The sequence below is a fragment of the Phycodurus eques genome, chromosome 18 (assembly GCF_024500275.1).
Source record: "Phycodurus eques isolate BA_2022a chromosome 18, UOR_Pequ_1.1, whole genome shotgun sequence".
Classification (NCBI taxonomy): Eukaryota; Metazoa; Chordata; class Actinopteri; order Syngnathiformes; family Syngnathidae; genus Phycodurus; species Phycodurus eques.
The window spans coordinates 6814760-6835247 of NC_084542.1; the positions used below are offsets into that span (position 1 = coordinate 6814760).

A 20488-nucleotide genomic window follows, 5' to 3' on the forward strand; every position below is an offset into this window, starting at 1 on the left:
AGCCAGTGATGTATCGGATGCAGAGTTGGTTACACACTTGGTTACAGTGGAAGGCACATTTAGGATGGCTAAGAAGGCACATTCTCACCCTGCTTCAGTTACAGTTACTGCTACAGTTTGGTTCAGGTTGATATGCAATTTGTATGTTTTTATTGTGAAAAGTTATTAAGCGTATCAAACTGATCCATAAGGTACCACTTGTTGGAATCCTCCACTGGAGTAACAGTCATAGTGGCATGGATTCGTTGAGAGGAAATTGTGTGTGTGTGTGTGTTAGATTTTGGGCCTCCATCCTTGTATGAACTGTGTTATCTTGGTGACATGGAGTCGGCTCAGGTGAAAGTCATGTGACAGGATGTCCTCGGTCAGCTGAACCAAGAGGCTGCCATCGATTCGCTCCCTCTGGAATACAGAGACCGCAGCCTCCGACAGGCCGATAAAGCGCAGACAGGCCGACACCTCCTCCAGCGACAGAGCAGACAAGTCAGCGGGAGGACGCCAGGTCGGGTCGGCAGGTGGGGCCGAGTCTTCAATCGCCCCCGTGGTCATCCCGCCTCCCTCTGCCCCTCTAGAGGATTCGGGACTGTCCGCGAGCTCCGGTGACGGGCAAGGGGACTGGCGGTTGAAAGGGTTCAAAGCACCGAAGGGTGCGAAGCGACTCTGAGGGGGCGGCGGTCTCAGTCGAGGCCCGGCGGTGAAGGAGTCCACCCACGGCTCGGCCCAGGTGGTTTGTGCCGTCTGAGGGTTGGCTGCAATGTCGACCGGGATGGTCGGGACTGGCTCAGGATTGGTTGGTTTGGGGGCGCGGCAGTCGGCCCAGGAGCACGGGTAACAGTAGAGGGAAGCATCTGGAGAGTGCGAGCAGCTAGAACCCAGAAGAAGAATTCAACATTAGCAAACACTATCAGTCAGCATGAATCAAAACAATAATTGCTTAAAAGATTTAAATTTGGAGTTATTTTTTCCAAGGATGTTCCTATTACCTTTTACAAATATGTTACATCATGCAACATCATCCATCCATCCATTTTCTGAGCCGCTTCTCCTCACTAGGGTCGCGGGCGTTCTGGAGCCTATCCCAGCTGTCATCGGGCAGGAGGCGGGGTACACCCTGAACTGGTCGCCAGCCAATCGCAGGGCACATACAAACAAACAACCATTCGCACTCACAGTCACACCTACGGGCAATTTCGAGTCACCAATTAATGCATGTTTTGGGGATGTGGGAGGAAACCGGAGTGCCTGGAGAAAACCCACGCAGGCACGGGGAGAACATGCAAACTCCACACAGGCGGGGCCGGGGATTGAACCCGGGTCCTCAGAACTGTGAGGCTGACGCTCTAACCAGTCGTCCACCGTGCCGCCATGCAACATCATAAATACTGGATAAAAAAGACAAACCCCTTTCTTTTATAATGAGAATTAATGAGAAAATAATTAATGTCATGTCATATATCTAACTGTCTACTGTACATTTACTTCATGTTTATACGACGACGTTACCATTACATTTTGGTGACAATCCAGCCATAGGCATATGTACAGTATCATAATTAACTGATTCACTGCCGTGGATGTTTAGATTTGTCGACTGGAATCCATTCGTTTATTGCCACCAACGTACATTATGTCGACATCAAGCACATTTTTCAACCGGTAAAGTGGGTACGGAAAGTTTTCAGACCATCTTAAATTTTTCAATCGGTTATATTGCAGCCATTTGTTAAAATCATTTAAGTTATTTTTTTCTCTCGTTAATGTACACACAGCACCCCATATTGACAGAAAAATACATAATAGTTGAAATTTTTGCTGATTTATTAAAAAAGAAAAACTGAAATCTCACACAGCCATAAGTATTCAGACCCTTTGCTGTGACACTCATATTTAAATCGGGTGCTGTCCATTTCTTCTGATTATCCTTGGGATGGTTCTCCACTTTCATTGGAGTGCAGCTGTGTTTGATTATACTGATTGGACTTAATTAGGAAAGCCACACACCAGACCTTACAGCTCACAGTGCATGTTAGAGCAAATGAGAATAATGAGGTCAAAGGAACTGCCTGAAGAGCTCAGAGACAGAATTGTGGCAAGGCACAGATCTAGCCAAGGTTAGCCTCCATAATCCTGAAATGGAAGACGTTTGGGACAACCAGAACCCTTCCTAGAGCTGGCCGTCCAGCCAAACTGAGCAGTTGGGGGAGAAGAGCCTTGGTGAGAGAGGTAAAGAAGAACCCAAAGATCACTGAGGCTGAGTTCCAGAGATGCAGTCGGGCGATGGGAGAAAGTTCTAGAAAGTCAACCATCACTGCAGCCCTCCATCAGTCGGGGCTTTATGGCAGAGTGGCCCGACGGAAGCCTCTCCTCAGTGCAAGACACATGAAAGCCCGCATGGTGTTTGCTAAAAAACACCTGAAGGACTCCAAGTTGGTGAGAAATAAGATTTTCTGTTCTTATGAGACCAAGATAGAACTTTTTGGCCTTAATTCAAAGTGGTATTTGTGGAGAAAATCAGGCACGGCTCATCACCTGTCCAATACAGTCCCAACAGTGAAGCATGGTGGTGGCAACATCATGCAGTGGGGGTGTTTTTCAGCTGCAGGGACAGGACGTCTGGTTGCAATCGAAGGAAAGATGAATGCGGTCAAGTACAGGGATATCCTGGATGAAAACCTTCTCTAGAGTGCTCAGAACCTCAGACTGGGCCAAAGGTTCCCCTTCAAAATGTACCCTAAGCACACAGCTAAAATACCGAAGGAGTGGCTTCAGAACAACTCCGTGACTGTTTTTGAATGGCTCAGCCAGAGCCCTGACTTAAACCCAATTGAGCACCTCTGGAAAGACCTGAAAATGGCTGCCCACCAACGTTCACCATCCAACCTGACAGAACTGGAGAGGATCTGCAAGGAGGAATGGAATCCCCAAATCCAGGTGTGAAAAACTTGTTGCGTCATTCCCAAAAAAGACTCCTGGCTGTATTAGCTCAAAAGGGTGCTTCAACCAAATACTGAGCAAAGGGTCTGAATACGTATGGCTGTGTGATATTTCAGTTTTTCTTTTTTAATAAATCTGCAAAAAAACAACAACATTTCAACAATTCCTTTTTCCCCCTGTCAATATGGGATCCTGTGTGTACATTATTGTGGAAAAAAATGAACTTAAATGATTTTAGCAAATGGCTGCAATATAAATAAAGAGAAAAATTCAAGGGGTCTGAATACTTTCCGTACCCAGTATGGAAGATGGTCTCAGCCAGCTTCTCTGTGAAATTCCGGTGTGTAAACCGCAGTAATGACTAACAGATCCCTGTAGATGTCGTCCTTATATCGCTTCGGATTTGAGATCAGCACAGCTTTTGAGTAGAAGATAAAGATTAGCCGGTGAATCTCAGCACAATGGGCCAGAAATCCATCTACAATACCATTATCAAATATCTGCCTGGTTTCAGTTTTCAATGACTCAGTCTTAAATATTTTTGCAATGATATCACCATTACATTTTAGTGAGAATTAACACATAAATGCCCGTACAAAAATAATAAATATTTAAAACACCTTTGGGCTTATATAATGGGCCAAATAGTATATATGTCACATAGCTACCTTATAGGGTTTTTTTTTTTTTTTTTTTTTTTTTTTAAATGATGGTGATGATTTGTTACTATTTATTGAAAAGGTCTACAATAATTACAAAGGAAAGTTAACTGTACCTGTCCTGCAGTCCTGAGGAGTAGAAGGAAAGATTAGGTCTGGGGGAGGTGGAGGCCTTGGCGAAGCGAGGGGGGACAGGAGGGCTGGGGGCCGGACTGGTGATGTAGCCCAATTTCGTGCCGCGAGGAGGAACTGGAGGTGCAATCAAATAGCGACACTCCTCTCTCACCTACAGACTCACACATGCACGCACGCACACACACACACACACACACAGAGGAAAATGAGAACCACAGGAGCAGCAGTGTGTGTTTCTGTGTCTGTGTGTGTAATGTTGCCCTATGTTCTGGTTGGCAAATGTCAAACTAGGGTGACCTTTACACTTTCAACCAAATTCTTAACAACAATGCTCTTTCCACACACATGCGTGCTCGCATTCACACACACGTGCACTCACACGCATCCACATAAGGTTTGGAAGACTAAATATCAGGGAATGAGGAACACTGTGAGTTAGGCTATAAATCAGACGGCGAAATGAGCTCCCACATGCAATTTCAATTCTCTTGTCATACATCTACCGACCACAATTGAAAGTGTCCATCCATTTTCTGAGCCGCTTCTCCTCACTAGGGTCGCGGGCGTGCTGGAGCCTATCCCAGCTGTCATCGGGCAGGAGGCGGGGTACACCCTGAACTGGTTGCCAGCCAATCGCAGAGCACATACAAACAAACGACAATTTGCACTCACAGTCACACCTACGGGCAATTTAGAGTCTCCAATTAATGCATGTTTTTGGGATGTGGGAGGAAACCGGAGTGCCCGGAGAAAACCCACGCAGGCACGGGGAGAACATGCAAACTCCACACAGGCGGGGCCGGGGATTGAACCCGGGTCCTCAGAACTGTGAGGCTGACGCTCTAACCAGTCGTCCACTGTGCCGCCCAATTGAAAGTGTATAATTTAAATTGAAAAAAACAAGCCTAATATTTGTAAAGTTAACAGTAAAACAAGAAAAATGTCAGCGGTTTTGTTAATGTAGTCATTTCTATATTGAACTGCATCAACCCGTTGGTGTTTGTGTGCTTTAGAGCATTAGGGTTGAAAAAGTAATTGAAGTCGAAAAGCACATCAGACAGTAAGAGAGACTACAGTGAACCCCCGCTATATCGCAGTTCAGCGTTGGCTATATTGCAGACTTAGGCAATCATTTCATGATGTTTTTATCGTACACAACACAGGCAAGTGTCAATTTAGAGTTACTCACCTTCAGTGCAGCACTGAGGTCTACTGGCAAAGATGTAGCATAATTAACAGCAAGAAGAAGAGACAGAGAAGGTCCCCAACTATACTCTAGTAATAGTGATTCCCACAGAGCAGAGAGATTATATGTTATTATTATTGTATGCTCTGTTTGTGTTACTGCTCTGTGTTTGTTAAAGTAGCAGTTGTTGGAGGGTTAATAATCACGAAACAGCTATGCTAATTTCCTTTAGCCTGTCTATGATGTTTCGCATTATTCTGTAAAATTAGCATTTAGCTAGCAGACTTTCATGAAATTACTGTACACCATTGGGTTGAAGATTTTGGTGTTTACATATATAATGTTTATTGTTTGTGTTTCAACTGGGAGTGACGAATGAACAGCATGAAGCAAGCATGCTTTGTAGTTTAGGTGTGTTTGAATAAGTTTAAATGTGTTTAAGGGTGTAGGAGGGGTTAAAAAATATTTTCTTCCTAGGTGGGTCTGGAACATATCCCCCATGATAACCAGGGATTCATTGCACTGGAGTTTCCTACTATGGAAGTAAGTAGTTGGTGCGGATATAGAAACATCACTGTGCGTCAGTATTTAAAATATTGTGGACATTTATGTGCTTTGACTGTACGGCAATCTTTCCAGGAAGCGTTTGTTTGTGTAAGTGAGGTTCAAAATCGCAAATAATTAATGAGCGGCATCCTCGCTCTTAAAAAGCGGGTGCTGCCTTAAACAACTGGATGTGTGGGGGGGCGGAACTCACAGCATCAGATTTTGGAGGTACGGGCGGCGGAGCAGCCACTGTTGTCACCACGGTACCCAGGGACCCCTCCAGTGATGAGGATGAATGGAAGGAAATGAGGTTTGGTTCCTTTCCCAAGCCGTCTGCATTATGATTGGTCCAAAGTTCCTCATAAGGAATCTCCTCAGTGGTCCTCATTTCTGTCTCGGTCCACTCAGGAGTCATGTACTCCCTTTCCTCACCTGGTCCCTCCTCTAGCTGGACCCCTAGAGAGTCCCTGCAACGCTGCGATAGGCTGTCCGAGACCCCGCCCCCGTAGCTGCACATTGACAGCTGTTGCAGGGCCGGCACCAATGACTCCTCCGCCGACACACACATGCGCGAGCGTCGCGGGCTCACACACTCCTCCGTCATACATTCCAACTCGGGACGAGTTTCTCTCACAGCTCGAGAGTAGGCGTCAGGGTCGAAGGCGTATCGCAAAAGCAGGCTCTCCAGGGCTGCCGTGTGCACGGAGGCATCGGCCACGTTGAACCGGGGCATGCTGCGGAGCAGTAGGAAGTGGGAGGGCGACACTTCCTGTCGGCGAAGTACCATACAAAGTACTACCGTCTTGCTGACGATGTTGAGCAGCTTGAAGCGGTGGCCTTCTCGGACCGCGTGGCGGTCATAGAGGTTTCGCGGTGGGCGTGACGGCACGAACACGTTGACGGGGAGGCGGACCCTCTCGATGATGCTGCGTACCGTATGCTCCCCTCCCAGCATGCCTTGCTCCAAAGGGGAGCGAGTGCAAAAGCGTCCGCGGCAGGCAAAAGGCAAACTGACGCTCTGATTGGTGCGATGGTTCATACACACTAGGCAGGGCATTTTACCTTTGCACAATGAAAAGCAAAAAGTCATTAGATGCAATCTGAAATTTAAGCAGGGTACACTTATAGGCCTACCAATCATTACCCAATGACGTGAACAATCACCAATCCGGAAGCAACCTGAAGCTTGTGCTGTTGCCGTACACAAATCGAGGAGCAACTGGTTGTGTTGAGTGTTTGTATACAGACCGTGAATAGCATTCAAGATTGTCTATATTAATAGTTTAAAATGTAAATATACCGCATAAAAATGATCCCAAACATATTAAGCATCATTTCAAACTCGTCTTAAATTACCCTTAAAAATAAATGGATTACAGATGATTTGATTTAGAAAAAAAAAATGCCCCCTAAGTTCGTGTATATATACACACACGTGACGAAGACTCTCCTTAACAACCCAGGCTAAACTTAGGTCCTCCCCGACATAAAAATGATGTGCCCCAGTCCAGATGTGCGGGTTTTTAGACTTTAGAGGTTACACTGGAATTTGCTAAAAAAAAATTAGGTTCGATTTTTCGATTTCCTCATTGTTCGGCAGAATCCTCGCATCTCTGAAACCATTATTTTTAAAGAAAGAAAAAAAAAAAGAAAATGCAATTTTAGTTATTAAATATAGTATCGTTAAAGTTAAGCTATATGTTCAATATATATATATATATAAAAGTAAAATGCCCGCGTGGGGACTTACAGAAAAAATACAAAAGTGACTAAATTTGGATTTTTACCCGACAGGGAAGATTATTTTGTTCTTCTACTACTTTTTCTTATTTGTATTTTCCAGCAGTACAGATGCCCTGTGGGACACAGTGCGGCCGATCTCAGGTCAGTCATGGTACTTAAACAGAAATCTGGTTTGGGGAAGGAGTCTTGCATGTGTTGACGGAAATATTGTGTTATGTGTGTGGTGTGCTGTGTCGTCTCGAGTAAAATTTTTAAATCATTTTAAAATCGGTTAAGATGGTGAAAATCGGTATGTGTGTGCACCACGTAAGGGGTTGTATTTCATTTTACAATCATCCTACTCATATTTTCAGCCACTCATTTGTAAATTTGAGAATGTCGAACTTCACTGCATAGTACTGAGATCAGTCTAATATTTTGATTACTGTATCTTATTTAGCTACATGAGAGGACAACATATTACAAATATCTCCAATTTGGTTCGACGCCACTGCAAACTGCATCCAAAAAAAAGTGTCTGGTGTGTTAATATGATCATTTCTTACTTCGGGGAGTCTTTCCCAGGCGCCTCAACAGTGCACTCAGTCCCGTCTTTTCCTTCGTAGGCGTGGCACACAGAAGCTCGGCCTTCCCCATGAGTGACAGCTCATCTCCAGCCTGCAGAGTGAAGCTGTAGGGCTCACTGTCCTCGCTGAACTCCCCTGAAACCACCTGTGCAATTGCACACATGCATGACATATGTGAATGAAGGACATTTTAACAACGCAAGTGGACTTCATTCTTACTTACTACTTATGTATATACAGTCACCAGCTCCTTCATTAGCTACACCTGCACAATCTAATGAGGTGCTGATCAGGTTAAGAACTGTTCGCTTTGGCACAGGTCTGTGCTTTATTGAAAGCCATTCTAGTTAAGACAAACATTTTTCAGCTCTGCGATGGTGCATACGTGCCAAATGTTTTGGCCAGTGAGTGTACATAATGTCGAAACTGTAGTTAAAGGTCTGCTCATTCCTATAGAGGAGCAATGGGGAATGAACCTTGACGCTGAAAGTGATTGTTTCCATGACAAAGACTCGATCGGGGAACACTCCAGCAACCTCCTCCACACTGGAGAAACACTGGACGGGATCCCTGATGTCTCTGTCTTCATCCAACAATTTGAACTTTCCTGTGGAGGGAACAAGAGCAACATTAAGAGGGAAAGTAGGGTTACGGGCATTTCCTTGCAGGTATTATTGACATACAATATTGAGGCGATAAAGGGTAAAAAAAAGATTAGAAAAGAACGTAAGAAGTGTTTTGTGTCCCCTTTGACTGCCAACATTCTTCTTACAAAAACACATCTGCTGCACACAAAGATTTGGATGACAGGAGCACAAAGACACCTCCGCGACCTATGACCTGGCACCAGCTCTCGAGCCAATCAACAGCCGACGTGGTCGTCATGGCGACCTGTAAAGGACCCCCATTCTCACGCAGAGCAGAGACACATCACCATGGAGACACTTACACACTCACGCACACACACACAACCCTCTGCCTTTCTTTCACTTCCTCATCCCCTCCTTCGTCTGTAAATCTTTCCCAACTCAGTGATGGGAAGCAGGCAGCGTTGCAGACGAGTAACGCTGTTTGTTTTTGTTTGATTGCTACTACTTTTGAGTTAATACAAGTGGCGGCAAGTTACCCGTGAAGAACATTTTAAGATGCTATTGCCTTCTTACTGGTTCACGTACAGCTTAATTTGAATGCTGTGTGCATGTATTGAATCCCGAGAACCCCCAAAGGTCCTTCTATTTCTTGTGTGATCGAGAGATGAGAATTCATTTTTCTCTGAGAGGCAGAGCAGAATACCAAACTCCAAGATCTTCTTCACCAGCAAGTCCCTCCTTCATTCTTCCCTGCGTTCACCCCCCACAATCCCCAGCCAACTTTCAAGCCAAGCAGCTCCCAGGATAAGACAAGACAGAACAATATAACCGAAGTGGTGCTTCCCAACACCCCCTTCGCCGGATGAAAATTGAAGGACTGAACATGGGTTTGAAGTGACAAGAGGGAATTCCACATGAACAAAACACGTTAGAAGTAGGAGGACTGGCTGGAAATGAGGGCGCAAATGTGACAACGAGCTTAAAGATGAGACACCTATGCAATTAAGACCGCTACAAATACCAGTCGTATGACGTGAACAGATACAAGAGAAATTCCGCTGCGCTACTGCATAGTTAGGATTTTATTTCAGTTGTGAATACAGTGAATCATCAACGCCGTGTGCTCTCTATGTGATTTATAACATTGCCGAGGGATTATAAAACATAAGACCATGACAGACAACCATTCACACTCACATTTACACCGTCACTGAACCCACACTCCATGCGCTGAAGTCAGGAGAGTGTACCGCTACTAGTGTTAGGGAGTAACTAATTGCATGTAACAAGATGATGTAATTTAATTACAAAATGTATGTAATTGTAATCCATTACAATACTGGGAGAAAATATGTCATTAAAATTACAGTTGCTTTTGGAAATCTTTATATATTTTTCAAATATATATTTTTATATTTATATTTAGTTGTATTTGAAAAATGGCTGCAAAAGCTTGGATTTATTTTTTGCCATATCTCTTCCTCCTTCTAACGCCGACGCTCATGATTGGCTCTCTCTGATAATGTGCCATTGTGCCATAGTCTCAAACATGACATACTGTATTTTTACCAAATATGACCTTGAAGCCCCACCTTGTGGTGCAATCTATTAGTTTGTCTGAGTTTTTGAAAGGTTCGGACTCATAGTTACACTTTTGAACACATAAAAGAACATTGACTCTTTAGCTTTAAAATTATAGACTTTCTTAAAATAGAAAATTCCCTTATCTGGATTGTGCACATTTGTCATTAGGTCACCATGTTGGTGGTCTTCCACATGCTGTCCCAATGTAATGCAACAAACACATTGTTTGATTATGTATATATATTTCATCATGTTTTGCTATCATATTTTGCTATAGTATACCGCTGGTACATAGATATTGCCATACAAATCATGACATTGGGACGTCATAGTAAGCTTCAATGCACTTATAGTGAATCCATTGTTAGAGGACTCTGCACCATTTGCACAACTGTAATTCTACCAGCATTACCATATTACCGCTAACCTTTTATTGCTCAGTGACTCTCTGTAGTGTGTTTTTAGGTTTTGTGTCTCAAAAGTTTTTTTTTTTTGTCAAAATGGCTGTCTATTGTCGTACTATTGCAGGTCCAACTACCTGGAGACACATTCCTTGTATTTTTTACATACTTGGCAAATAAAGAGGATTCTGATTCTGATAATATTGCCTTTGTTTTGTAACGGTAACAATGAATGAGGTGCCACTAATCCATTTTTTTCCGAATCGCAAAAAACGTTGGGGCCAGGAATGGCTCAGGCGCCACTGACTTTCAGAGACCCATTCATGACAAGGGATCATTCAGCTTTTCTGCCCTCTAAAGCTCGGTCATCATTTGAGAAGGCGGGGAGAGGGGGAGGGAGAGAGAGAGAGAGAGAGAGAGAGAGAGAGAGAGAGGGAGGGAGAGAGAGAGGGAGAGAGAGAGAGAGAGAGACAGTGAGAGAGAGAGAGAGAGAGAGAGAGAGAGAGAGAGAGAGAGAGAGAGAGAGCATCCTGTTGTGCATCTCCAGGGGGAAACCTATATTGCTCTCCTCCTAAGCGTATTCGGACTTCCTGGATGAAGTCATCACACAGACATTAGCTCATCACTGCCAGTGGTTTGTGATTCAGCCTGCAGTTACCTGCCATGTTTGGAAGTTAGTCAAAAATTAATCATGCATTTAAATTGCACGGTGTTTGAAGTGCATTTTGCTTTAAATAATACATATATAGACAAAGACATGCATACTGCAGTACGTTTCAAAACCTACTCTGAAACAATACAAGGAAGCTCTTTCAGAAAACACAATTTCAGTGTTCCACAGTTCACGCCTCATATGAACTGGAACTCAAACTCATCATAACTTAATGAGCTGGCCACAAAATTGTGAGCCTTTCCAAAAGATGAAGCAGTTGCTCTGAATTTGTAAAGATTAATGACCAATGCACCATTAGCATCACCCATTCCCTCATTTATATCATAATCAACAAAAAATGTACTTTTGCCCCATGACATAGTCTTAACCTGAATGTTGGCACGATGAGAAATGTGAAGGCGTTTGATGTGAAATGTGAAGAAAAAAAAAAAAAGATTTCAACTAAAATGACTTCTGCTGCATTTCTTGTTGCGACACAATTCAACTGAATGTAGCCTCCTCAGTTTTACCAAAGAAATGTGTCAATGTACTCTACTTTGAAACAGTGAAATCTCTTTTGTACAACAGTATTGTATCCTTGGCTTGGTCCTTTTATCTGTCAATAAAGCCAGTCAAGTGCCTATCTCAGAGTGCAATTGTCTTCCTTCACTCGACCCCAAACGTTCTCTCATTCTTCCAAAAAGGAGCCAGGGAGGCGATAGTAGTGTGAGGTGACATCAGCGCGCCATCGTGAGAGGAAGCAATGAAGCGGAGGCATAAAGCTCCAGTTACACGGTGAATAAAATGACTGGTCCGCCAGTCGGAAGAATGGGATTGCGGGGATGAGCTTCGGTGAGGTCATACTGACTAGACACGTCCAGCATTGCATGCAGTCAATGAACTGGAGTGAGGGGAAACGACCAGTGTCGGTTTGTTGTGTCCTGACAGAAGGTGACGAGTGAGACTGTCTGGAATGCAGTATCTCACAAAGGTGAGTACATGGCCCACATTTTTTCATTATGTCTAAACAACAACACTTAAGAAATGTCACTTTGCTTCAATCATAAAGCAGTCAGCATACAGCTTGTATAACAGGGAAAATGTACTGTCCCCTCAAAATAACTCAACACACAGCCATTTATGTCGAACCTGCTGGCAACAAAAGTGAGTACACCCCTAAATGAAAATGTCCACAATGTGTCTAATTAGTTATTTTCACTCCTCGGTGTCATGTGACTCATTCGTGTTACAAGCTCTTAGGTGTAAATGGCAAGCAGGTGTGTAAGATGCTGTATTATCACTCTCAAACTCTCTCATACTGGTCACTGGAAGTTCACTAAGGCACACTAACCTTAACCCTAATAAAATATTTACAAATATGTGAGGGGTGTACTCACTTTTTTGTAAGATGATTTATGTCTATTGGCGTTTAATGCTTTCTCTCACAGGACAATTTATTAGGTACACCTGCACAATCTAATGATCCAACACTGAAGCTGTGTAAAATCAGTTTGATTACATCCACCAATCACAAAGTCTAGTCAATTCTTCTCGTATAAAGCCAATTTAGAACAGACATTATCTCGATATAATTTACATAATAGAGCTGGATTAGAAAGATGTTCCTCACACATTACAGAAACCCAACGGAACCCCCCATAAGCGGAGGCAAGGAAAACTGACCATCTGACTTTGGGTGAGATGCAGGGTACACATTGGACTGGTCACCTGTCAAATGTCGCGTGCTTTCCAAAGCACACTCTGCCGATTGCAGAAATTGCCGCTCATCACACTGAGGTTCATGAAGTTAAGAGCTTTTGCATGTGAACGTAATGTTTTGGCCATTAATCTATGAAAGATATTTCAGCCATTTGCATAGCATTTGGTTTTCAATTACATCTTGAAAAGAGTTGACGGCAACTTTTCGGACAAGGCCACGCACTTTCAGGTGTCGCCCCTCGCAGTGTGCCGCCCCGGGCGGCTGCCCATATCGTCCACTTTAGAAATGGCCACTGGACGGCACGAACGGAAGACGGAAGACTGCTAACCATGTAGGTGTGTCTGTGAGTGTGTGTGTTTGCATGCGTGTGTCTATGCGTGTGGGTGCAGTATCCTCTCACCTTGGTATTGTAGAGGGATGTCAATCTTGGGCCCAATGACATAATGGCCTTCTTCTAAGCTATGAGCCGTCACTGTGGTCCACTGACGACAGGAGTGGAGCAGAACCACATCGTCCTCTGACAGACCCTCAACGCATTCACCTGAGAAACACAGAAAACAGAAAACATAAATGGATTAGTTCTGAGGTCACAATAAGAAGTCCAGAAATGTAAAACACTAAAATACACTCTGCAACACAAAACACATACATTCAGAAATGATTGGCGATAATTACCACCGCCAGTGACGGCTCAAAACCGCTAAATCATGCAACGTAGCTGGCTACCAACTATTAAACAGTCCATAAACTCACACACAGCCATCATGTAACGCAACAAGATTGCATTGTGCAAAAAAGCACAACAGTGGTTCAATTCAGTCACACTCACGCATTCTCACACACAAAATTGTGCAGGTCTAAAGATACAGTATAAACAATGAGACACTGATTACAGTGTTTATTTTTATTTTTTTACTTTCATAAAACAGAATATATCCAAGCAAAGATAGCAATACTTTTTAATAAGGGAGTTCTTCCACAAGTGTATTTTTCTTTTTGGGTTTTGTGTGTGTTTGTGTGTGTGTGTTTTATTAAACAACTACAACTCATTCAGAATAGTGTAGCTCAGGTTCTGACCAGAGCAAAGAGATCGGAGCATGTAACTCCAATTCTAAAGTCTGTACACTAGCTCCCGTTCAGCTTTAGAATAGATTTTAAAGTTCTGCTGCTGGTCTATAAATCACTAAATGGTTTAGGTCCTGAATGCATTAAAGAAATGCTAATGGAATATAAACCTAGTAGAGCTCTGAGATCTACAGACTCAGGTCAAATAGTGGAGCCCAGAGTCCAAAGCAAACACAGTGAAGCAGCATTTAGCTATTATGCTGTACACAAAAGGAAGAAGTTGCCAACAGATTTGACATCAGCGCCAAGTGTGAATGTTTCTAAGTCTAGGTTAAGAGTGAGCTTTTTAGAGTGTTTCCACTTTTAAATGATCTTTCTTGCACTGTATGCTGGTTTATTTGCATTTTTATTTTTCTCTGTTTTAAATGTTTATAAGCTGTTTTTTTAAAAAAAACTTTTTAATCATGTAAATCACATTGCGTTACCTTGCGTATGAAGTGCGCTATATAAATACATTCGCTTTGCTTTTTGTGTTGGTTTTTTTTGTGTGTGTGAGTGCACTACAGAAGGGTAGCAGTGATGACAAAGAGGAAGAAAGAGATGATGACTGCAAAACCAGAAAGAAAAATGTATTGCAACTGAGGAAAGTGGTACACATGTCTACGTACAGCATGTCCAGGGTGGGTTATTAAGCTTTCGGGTGAAATTGCAGGATGAACATAAAATGCACTATAACCGTTATAGATTAATTTAATTCGACAGTCTGTAATCTTTTGAATGCACGTCCATCTATTCACTGTTCACACAACTTGTTGCTCTTTAACAAGGAGATGAGCATCAAAATTCACAAATTTCCAGGGAAGTGTCATATACTGCCCCGCAGTTCCATTATTGGAGCCGGGAGGGCGCTCCCCCCCCCCCCCCCCCCCCCCCCCCCCACCCTCCCCTGCACCTGTCTCCAATCAGCCTCATCGCCACCGGTATATAAGCCTGCCTGTTCCAGGAAATCCCCGCCAACGTATTGCAGTTACTTCCAGCGGTACCACGGCCCATTGACCTCACGTAAGTCACACCTTTTTTGACTCCCGTGTCTCCTTGTTCTCAGTGTTTCCCCCCCCGTGTTACTGATCCACATCATTCCTGCCGCCAAGCCAGCCGCCTGCCCACGCCACCGCCTGCCAACCCACCTAGGACTGCCGCCGTTACCTTTCCTCAATAAACCGTTCATCATTTTACATCTGCCTCTGCCTGCTCTTGGATCCGGCTACTCCCCATACATGACAGGAAGTCCACTTTTTTACCTTTCTGTGACTCTTCCAATCTCTTTGTATTTCTGTTGCAGCCTGCCGACGGTACTCTAACCTTAGTGGCCACCTCCCTCTCAGGCTATTCTGTTTTGAAGCCTTGAAATGGTGAGCGGCTGTTGCGCAATTGTTAGATTTCGTCTTGGTGTCATGATGTGAAAATATGAAGAGCCTGTTGAGAAGGACTGTTTAAATAGCACTTCTATTGGAACCATGAAAATTGGTCGATTCATGGCTCAACCACACCTGATGTGATGTTTGCTGTTAGATAAAAGCAACTTGTGCAAAAAAGTACTGAAACATTCAACAGTATGTTGAATGTTTTAACATGTATTTAAAAGTTTAGAGAGGGGTGTCAAACTCAAATTCACGGTGGGCTAAAATAAAAAATTGGGACAACGTCTTGGGCCAAACTCAATATTTAATGAAAAATCACTGCGATGTACATGTTTCCCTTCTGTGCAGAAATGTTAGTTTATCATATGACAACAAACTTAAATTTTGATTAAACACTGAACCTGGAATAAACTAACTTTAATATTATAAACGAGAAATCTAATTTGTGATTAAAAGACATCAGTGGTATTTGTTTTTTTTTCATTTTCAACACCGCTTATCCTGGTTAGGGTCGCGGGGTGCTGGAGCCTATCCCAGCTGACTTCGGGCGAAAGGCGGACTACACCCTGCACTGGTCGCCAGTCAGTCGCAGGGCACATATAGACACGGACAACCATTCGCACTCACATTCACACCGTCACTGAGTGGGAACTGAACCCACGCTGCCTGCACCAAAGTCAGGCGAGTGTACCACTACACCATCAGTGACTGGTATTTGTTTGTTGTTTTGAATTTATTTTTGTTTTGTATTTATATAGATAACATGAATTCTTCTATTTATCCACTATCTTTTTCTTTTTGATTCAAATCTTTTTTTCAAAGGCCAACAACGAAACAACCCCAAAAAATAATGTCCTTCAATAAAAGTCCAAACTTCAAACTATTAAGTCTCTGCCTAGGAGTTGACAAAGGGCATTCAAAAACAAACTATTCAATTATGTTATATTCTTTGTTACAGCCACGTTGCGCCGCACATGACAAACTGGTCTGTCTTTTACTTTAGTGAACAGATAATGTGCCTCCCACCTGTCTTGGGAAACTGTTTTCCATCTTTCGTTTGTCCATTTTGGGGAAGGGAAAATTGTAAAGTTGCTCGAAGAGACGGGTAGCATAGTTGCTAACGACTGCAGCAGAAAGGGAAGGGCGCTCGCCGGTCTAGAGTGATGGGCCAACACACGAGCAAAGCATTCTGGGACTTGTAATAATAGTGGCGCATTTGCTATATACTAATCAGCTGTATACAAAGCCTGAGTTTGATACACATGGTTTCGAGCGAGTCAATTTATGTTCACCTGTATAGGCCAAACGTTGTAGCGCATTTTCGGTTCATCCTGAAATTGCACCCGAAAGCCAAATAACCTGAACTTTTTGTGAGTGGTGTACAGTATGTGATCATTTAGACAGTGGAACAGTGGCTAGCAAGTCTGCCTGCAAGTCTTCTTTTTATCAAATGCATAATTGATGATCTGCGTTTTATGGTAATTTGTCAAAAGCCATCACCTTAAGACCTCATGTGGTGAAAAAATGCTAGTAAAATGTTGTGCAAATACGAATATATGTATACAATTTACTAGCATTTGTGCTGTGTGGCAGACATCTGAGGGAGTGCAGCCAGGATCGTGGATGCGCGCAGCCGACGCAAGGTGCGCAGACGTCAATTTCGATGGAGCGTGACACCCATGAGGGCGCAAAACTGAAGACTTTCCCTTCGCTGTCCTTAGTATTCAGCGCATCCACCGACACGTTGCATCATTTGCATATGAAAAGAATTGAGCGGCACTTTAGCAGCACAACAGACACTTTGTGGCTTTTCCGGGCAGCTCGAGACCAGAACAACTTGGACTGAACACCCACACCGCTCGTTCTCAAAGTCAAGCCCCCCGCTCTGCAGGCGACACATTCGCTTTGGCAACGAGTGACACATTACAACGAACATTGTGGCGACTTTCATACGCATCCTGTACAAATCGCTCGTTTAAGATTAACTAGAAGAAGCCAATAATCCTTACTTTGGCTACACGTCAAATAGCAAAGGTGAATGACGTTAGAGACGGAAATGGATTTACTTTTAGAGCGTCTGGTTGACACCAATTTATACTATATTTATAAGGATGTTACAATAAATATACATTATATTACAGCAAAACAAGAAACCAAATAAAACCAATTAATATAAAACGGTTATTAAATATTACTTTTATTTTGTAGGTCTCTACCGGAATACTCGGAACACTTTCGCAACCTTGATGCAATTAAAACCCAGATACTTAAAACATTACGTTTAACCTGTGTAGTTTTTCAAAGTCAACATATAAACAGTTTAGTGGTTTAGTAGAAGAATTGTATTAGGTTTTCCTAATTTCAACACTTGGAATTGTTCTGCTTTCTTCTCACTGAACGAGGAGCAAGGGTCGAAGTTAGCCAAAGGTCGTCAAAAGACGCTATGAGGAACCCAAAAGTGACATGTTTGTCTAACAGCTGTTTCCAACGAAGGAGCACCTGTGTGGACGTGAGGCGGGAATGTCTCTTACCGTGGGCCAGGCGGACCAGAGTGGGCAGACGGAACTTGCTGACCACTGCGTCCAACGGCAGCGCGAGCGGGCTCCAGGAGATCTCCGACAGGCTCGCCGACAACTTCTCCATCCTCCCTGGTCATCACTGTGCCGGAGATGAAGAGGAGGACGGTGAAGATGGCGGCGGCGGTGGTGACGGCGCTTGTTTAGCTGAAGGTGAGCAGGATGGAGGTGAAGGCGGCGGAGTGGCCGGCAAGACTTTCGCCATGTTTGAATGTGGGAGAAAAGGAGCTGGCGGACTGAGCGCGAGCTGAGGGAGGGCGCCAGCGAAAATATCCCTCCCTCCCTCCCTCCCTCACATGCTCAACTCGCAAAGTGTGTTAAGTGCCAAAGCCCAATTTAAACCCCAAGGAAACAAAAAGACGAACATAATGCCTTCTAATACATTCTAATCGGTTTTGGGTAGGGGGGAGTAACATTCACACAGATGTGGCAAACGCACTCTCACATACTGGTAAAAATTGAAGTCAAAGTAAAAAAGTTAAGTCTGAAATGAACTAAAGTAGTGGAAATGGTAACAGAGAAAAATAAACCGTGTGCTTTTTTTTTTTTTCTTTTTTTAAATTCATATCAGACTATTTTTGGACGCCAGAAGCTGGTGCTTTTGAGGTAAGCACAGTTAAGGCACAACACACACACCACACAATGTGGTGGTGATTTATTATAAAATAGAATAGTACAAATGATCTCTTTCTAGATGAGAGAGAATAATAGTATACATTTAATGATTGGTTAAAATGGATTTATTTATTTCTCGTCTAATTTCATTTAGAGACTATAGCATCTCTACAGCTCATTGTCACTTTATTTGTCTGCAGCGGGACAACCTTGCTCGACCTTCCGACTCCAAATCCTTACAGACGACCTACTGCTGCACCACAGATGAGCTATTGCCACACTGGTAAATCTAAAATATAGCAGCCTATAAATGTGAATAAAGTATATTAAACAATCGATCCATCCATCCATCCATAGTGTCCAGCAAGTAGCCTCACAGTGGAGACGATCTGGTTTCGAATGCCCAACCTTCTGTGTGGACTGACTCTGACCACAGTACTGCCAGAGGGTACGGCTGCACAGTAGAATGAAATTAATAGTGCCCACAAGATGGCACCGTTAGTTATATTCAATACAGAGTAGTGATTCAAGTTATTTTTGGAGCACAGTGTTCCCTCCTCATCTTGCTCTTGAGTCAGTAAATTGCGGATTTTTGTTTTTTCATTTTCATATCACACATTCGCCATATTGTGGGATTTTGAGTGCATGTTTTATTTTTTATTTTTAAATCCTAAATGCCTCCTAGCCTAAAACATTTAAACTGTCAATAAAGCAAAAAATAAAATAAAAATAAAACCCCTTGCAAGGAGTGAAGTACACATGCATTACTGTATGTTTAAGAGTTTAAAAGGTGTATTACAGTTAAAGGTTAAAAGGAGTGTGAGGAAGATTACCAAGTGTCTGGGGAGGTTCATAAAGCTTTAAAATATGTATAAACAAAAATATATGTGGCCGATACATCATGGATTGCATCTATTGCGGGGGCGGTCCGGAACCTAAACCGCGGTGAAAAACAAAAAGATTACTGTAATTTCCTTGGTGTTTGTACGACTTACTGGTCCTGCTTGCAGGGGCCACAGTAGTGTCAATAGTAAGTCACCGGTGAAGTGAGAGTGACTGGCATATTTCAACCTTAAAATGCTGGCTTATGGTGCAATTTTGTGTCAAAGAAATTCTGGAAAACAAGAGGCTGTTTAAGTCTGAATTGTATTTTAGTTTTATAATGAAACTCAAATAGTTTCGGTCTGTATGACTCCATAATATTACTGGTGGTGATGAAGGTAAAGAAACTCAAATTACAGACAGCACCTCAAACAGTAAAAATATTTTTTTTAAACATAAAAATAAGTGATTTTGGTTTCCTGTTTGGCTTCACAATAACCTGTCAGTATGACAATCGAAAGTGAGACGTACTTGCTTAAATTCAGATTTTGGGTGTGAACGCATCCAAAATCTCAGGTTAGTTAATGGAAGAATTGAAATGAATTTTTGCTCTTGCTTTGAAATGCTAGTCGTTGTGTGGTCAAGGCATTTGACATTCTAACCATTGGCAGGAGGTAGCCTACACAGCAGGTCGGTGAGTGACATACCCCTGCAAAATTCATTTCTGATAATCCTCCAACTATAACTGTTCATGTTTTAGATACACTCACCGGCCACTCCATTAGGTTAACTATACAACACGCTACAATAAGAGTTGAATTTAAAAAACCAAACAAACAAAAACATGTTTTTACAAGTAATGCTCAGACACCTAAAGATCATTATTAATTTAACATTTAGTTTATTAATACTACATTAATATACTAAGTGTTGTAATATTTGGTCTCTTAACTACATAAAGGGTAGACTAATCACCAGTAGCAACAAACCACAATAATAAACACGGTTACAGGACCAACTCTGAACGTGCCAATCAAAAATAAGCATTATTAAATTTGTAAAGGCAGATGGCTGTTAAAGTGCTGCTATGCTGCACAGTGTGTTTGGAAAAGCAATCCTATTTGTAGGTGGGATATAATCAAAGAAACGGGGAAGTTAATCAATATTTAAGAATGTTTACTGAATGAATAAATAAATGAACAAACAAATGAATTCAGTAAATCCTGAAGGTATGCCAGTAGAGGGAAAAATATCACTCATGAAAAAACAAATG

At 42.7% G+C, this 20488-nt stretch overlaps 1 protein-coding gene across 1 annotated transcript; it reads right to left on the reverse strand.

Moving 5' to 3' along the window:
- Positions 1-42: 42 nt before the first annotated feature.
- gareml (GRB2 associated, regulator of MAPK1-like) lies at positions 43-17845 on the reverse strand. The gene is made up of 7 exons (XM_061704633.1): positions 17734-17845; positions 13117-13257; positions 8246-8376; positions 7749-7914; positions 5672-6522; positions 3710-3879; positions 43-865 (listed from the first exon to the last, which is right to left on the reverse strand). Exons 1-7 carry the CDS (start codon positions 17843-17845, stop codon positions 274-276), a joined length of 2163 nt encoding a protein of 720 aa, XP_061560617.1. The 3' UTR covers positions 43-273.
- Positions 17846-20488: the final 2643 nt, after the last annotated feature.

Excerpts from the sequence above, each read along its gene's own strand:
- gareml (XM_061704633.1), bottom strand. The coding sequence starts at position 17,845 with ATGGAGAAGTTGTCGGCGAGCCTGTCGGAGATCTCCTGGAGCCCGCTC. Across the intron at positions 13,258-17,733 it reads TCTGGTCCGCCTGGCCCACG|GTGAATGCGTTGAGGGTCTG; the intron begins GTAAGAGACATT and ends TGTGTTTCTCAG. Across the intron at positions 8,377-13,116 it reads CATCCCTCTACAATACCAAG|GAAAGTTCAAATTGTTGGAT; the intron begins GTGAGAGGATAC and ends TTCCCTCCACAG.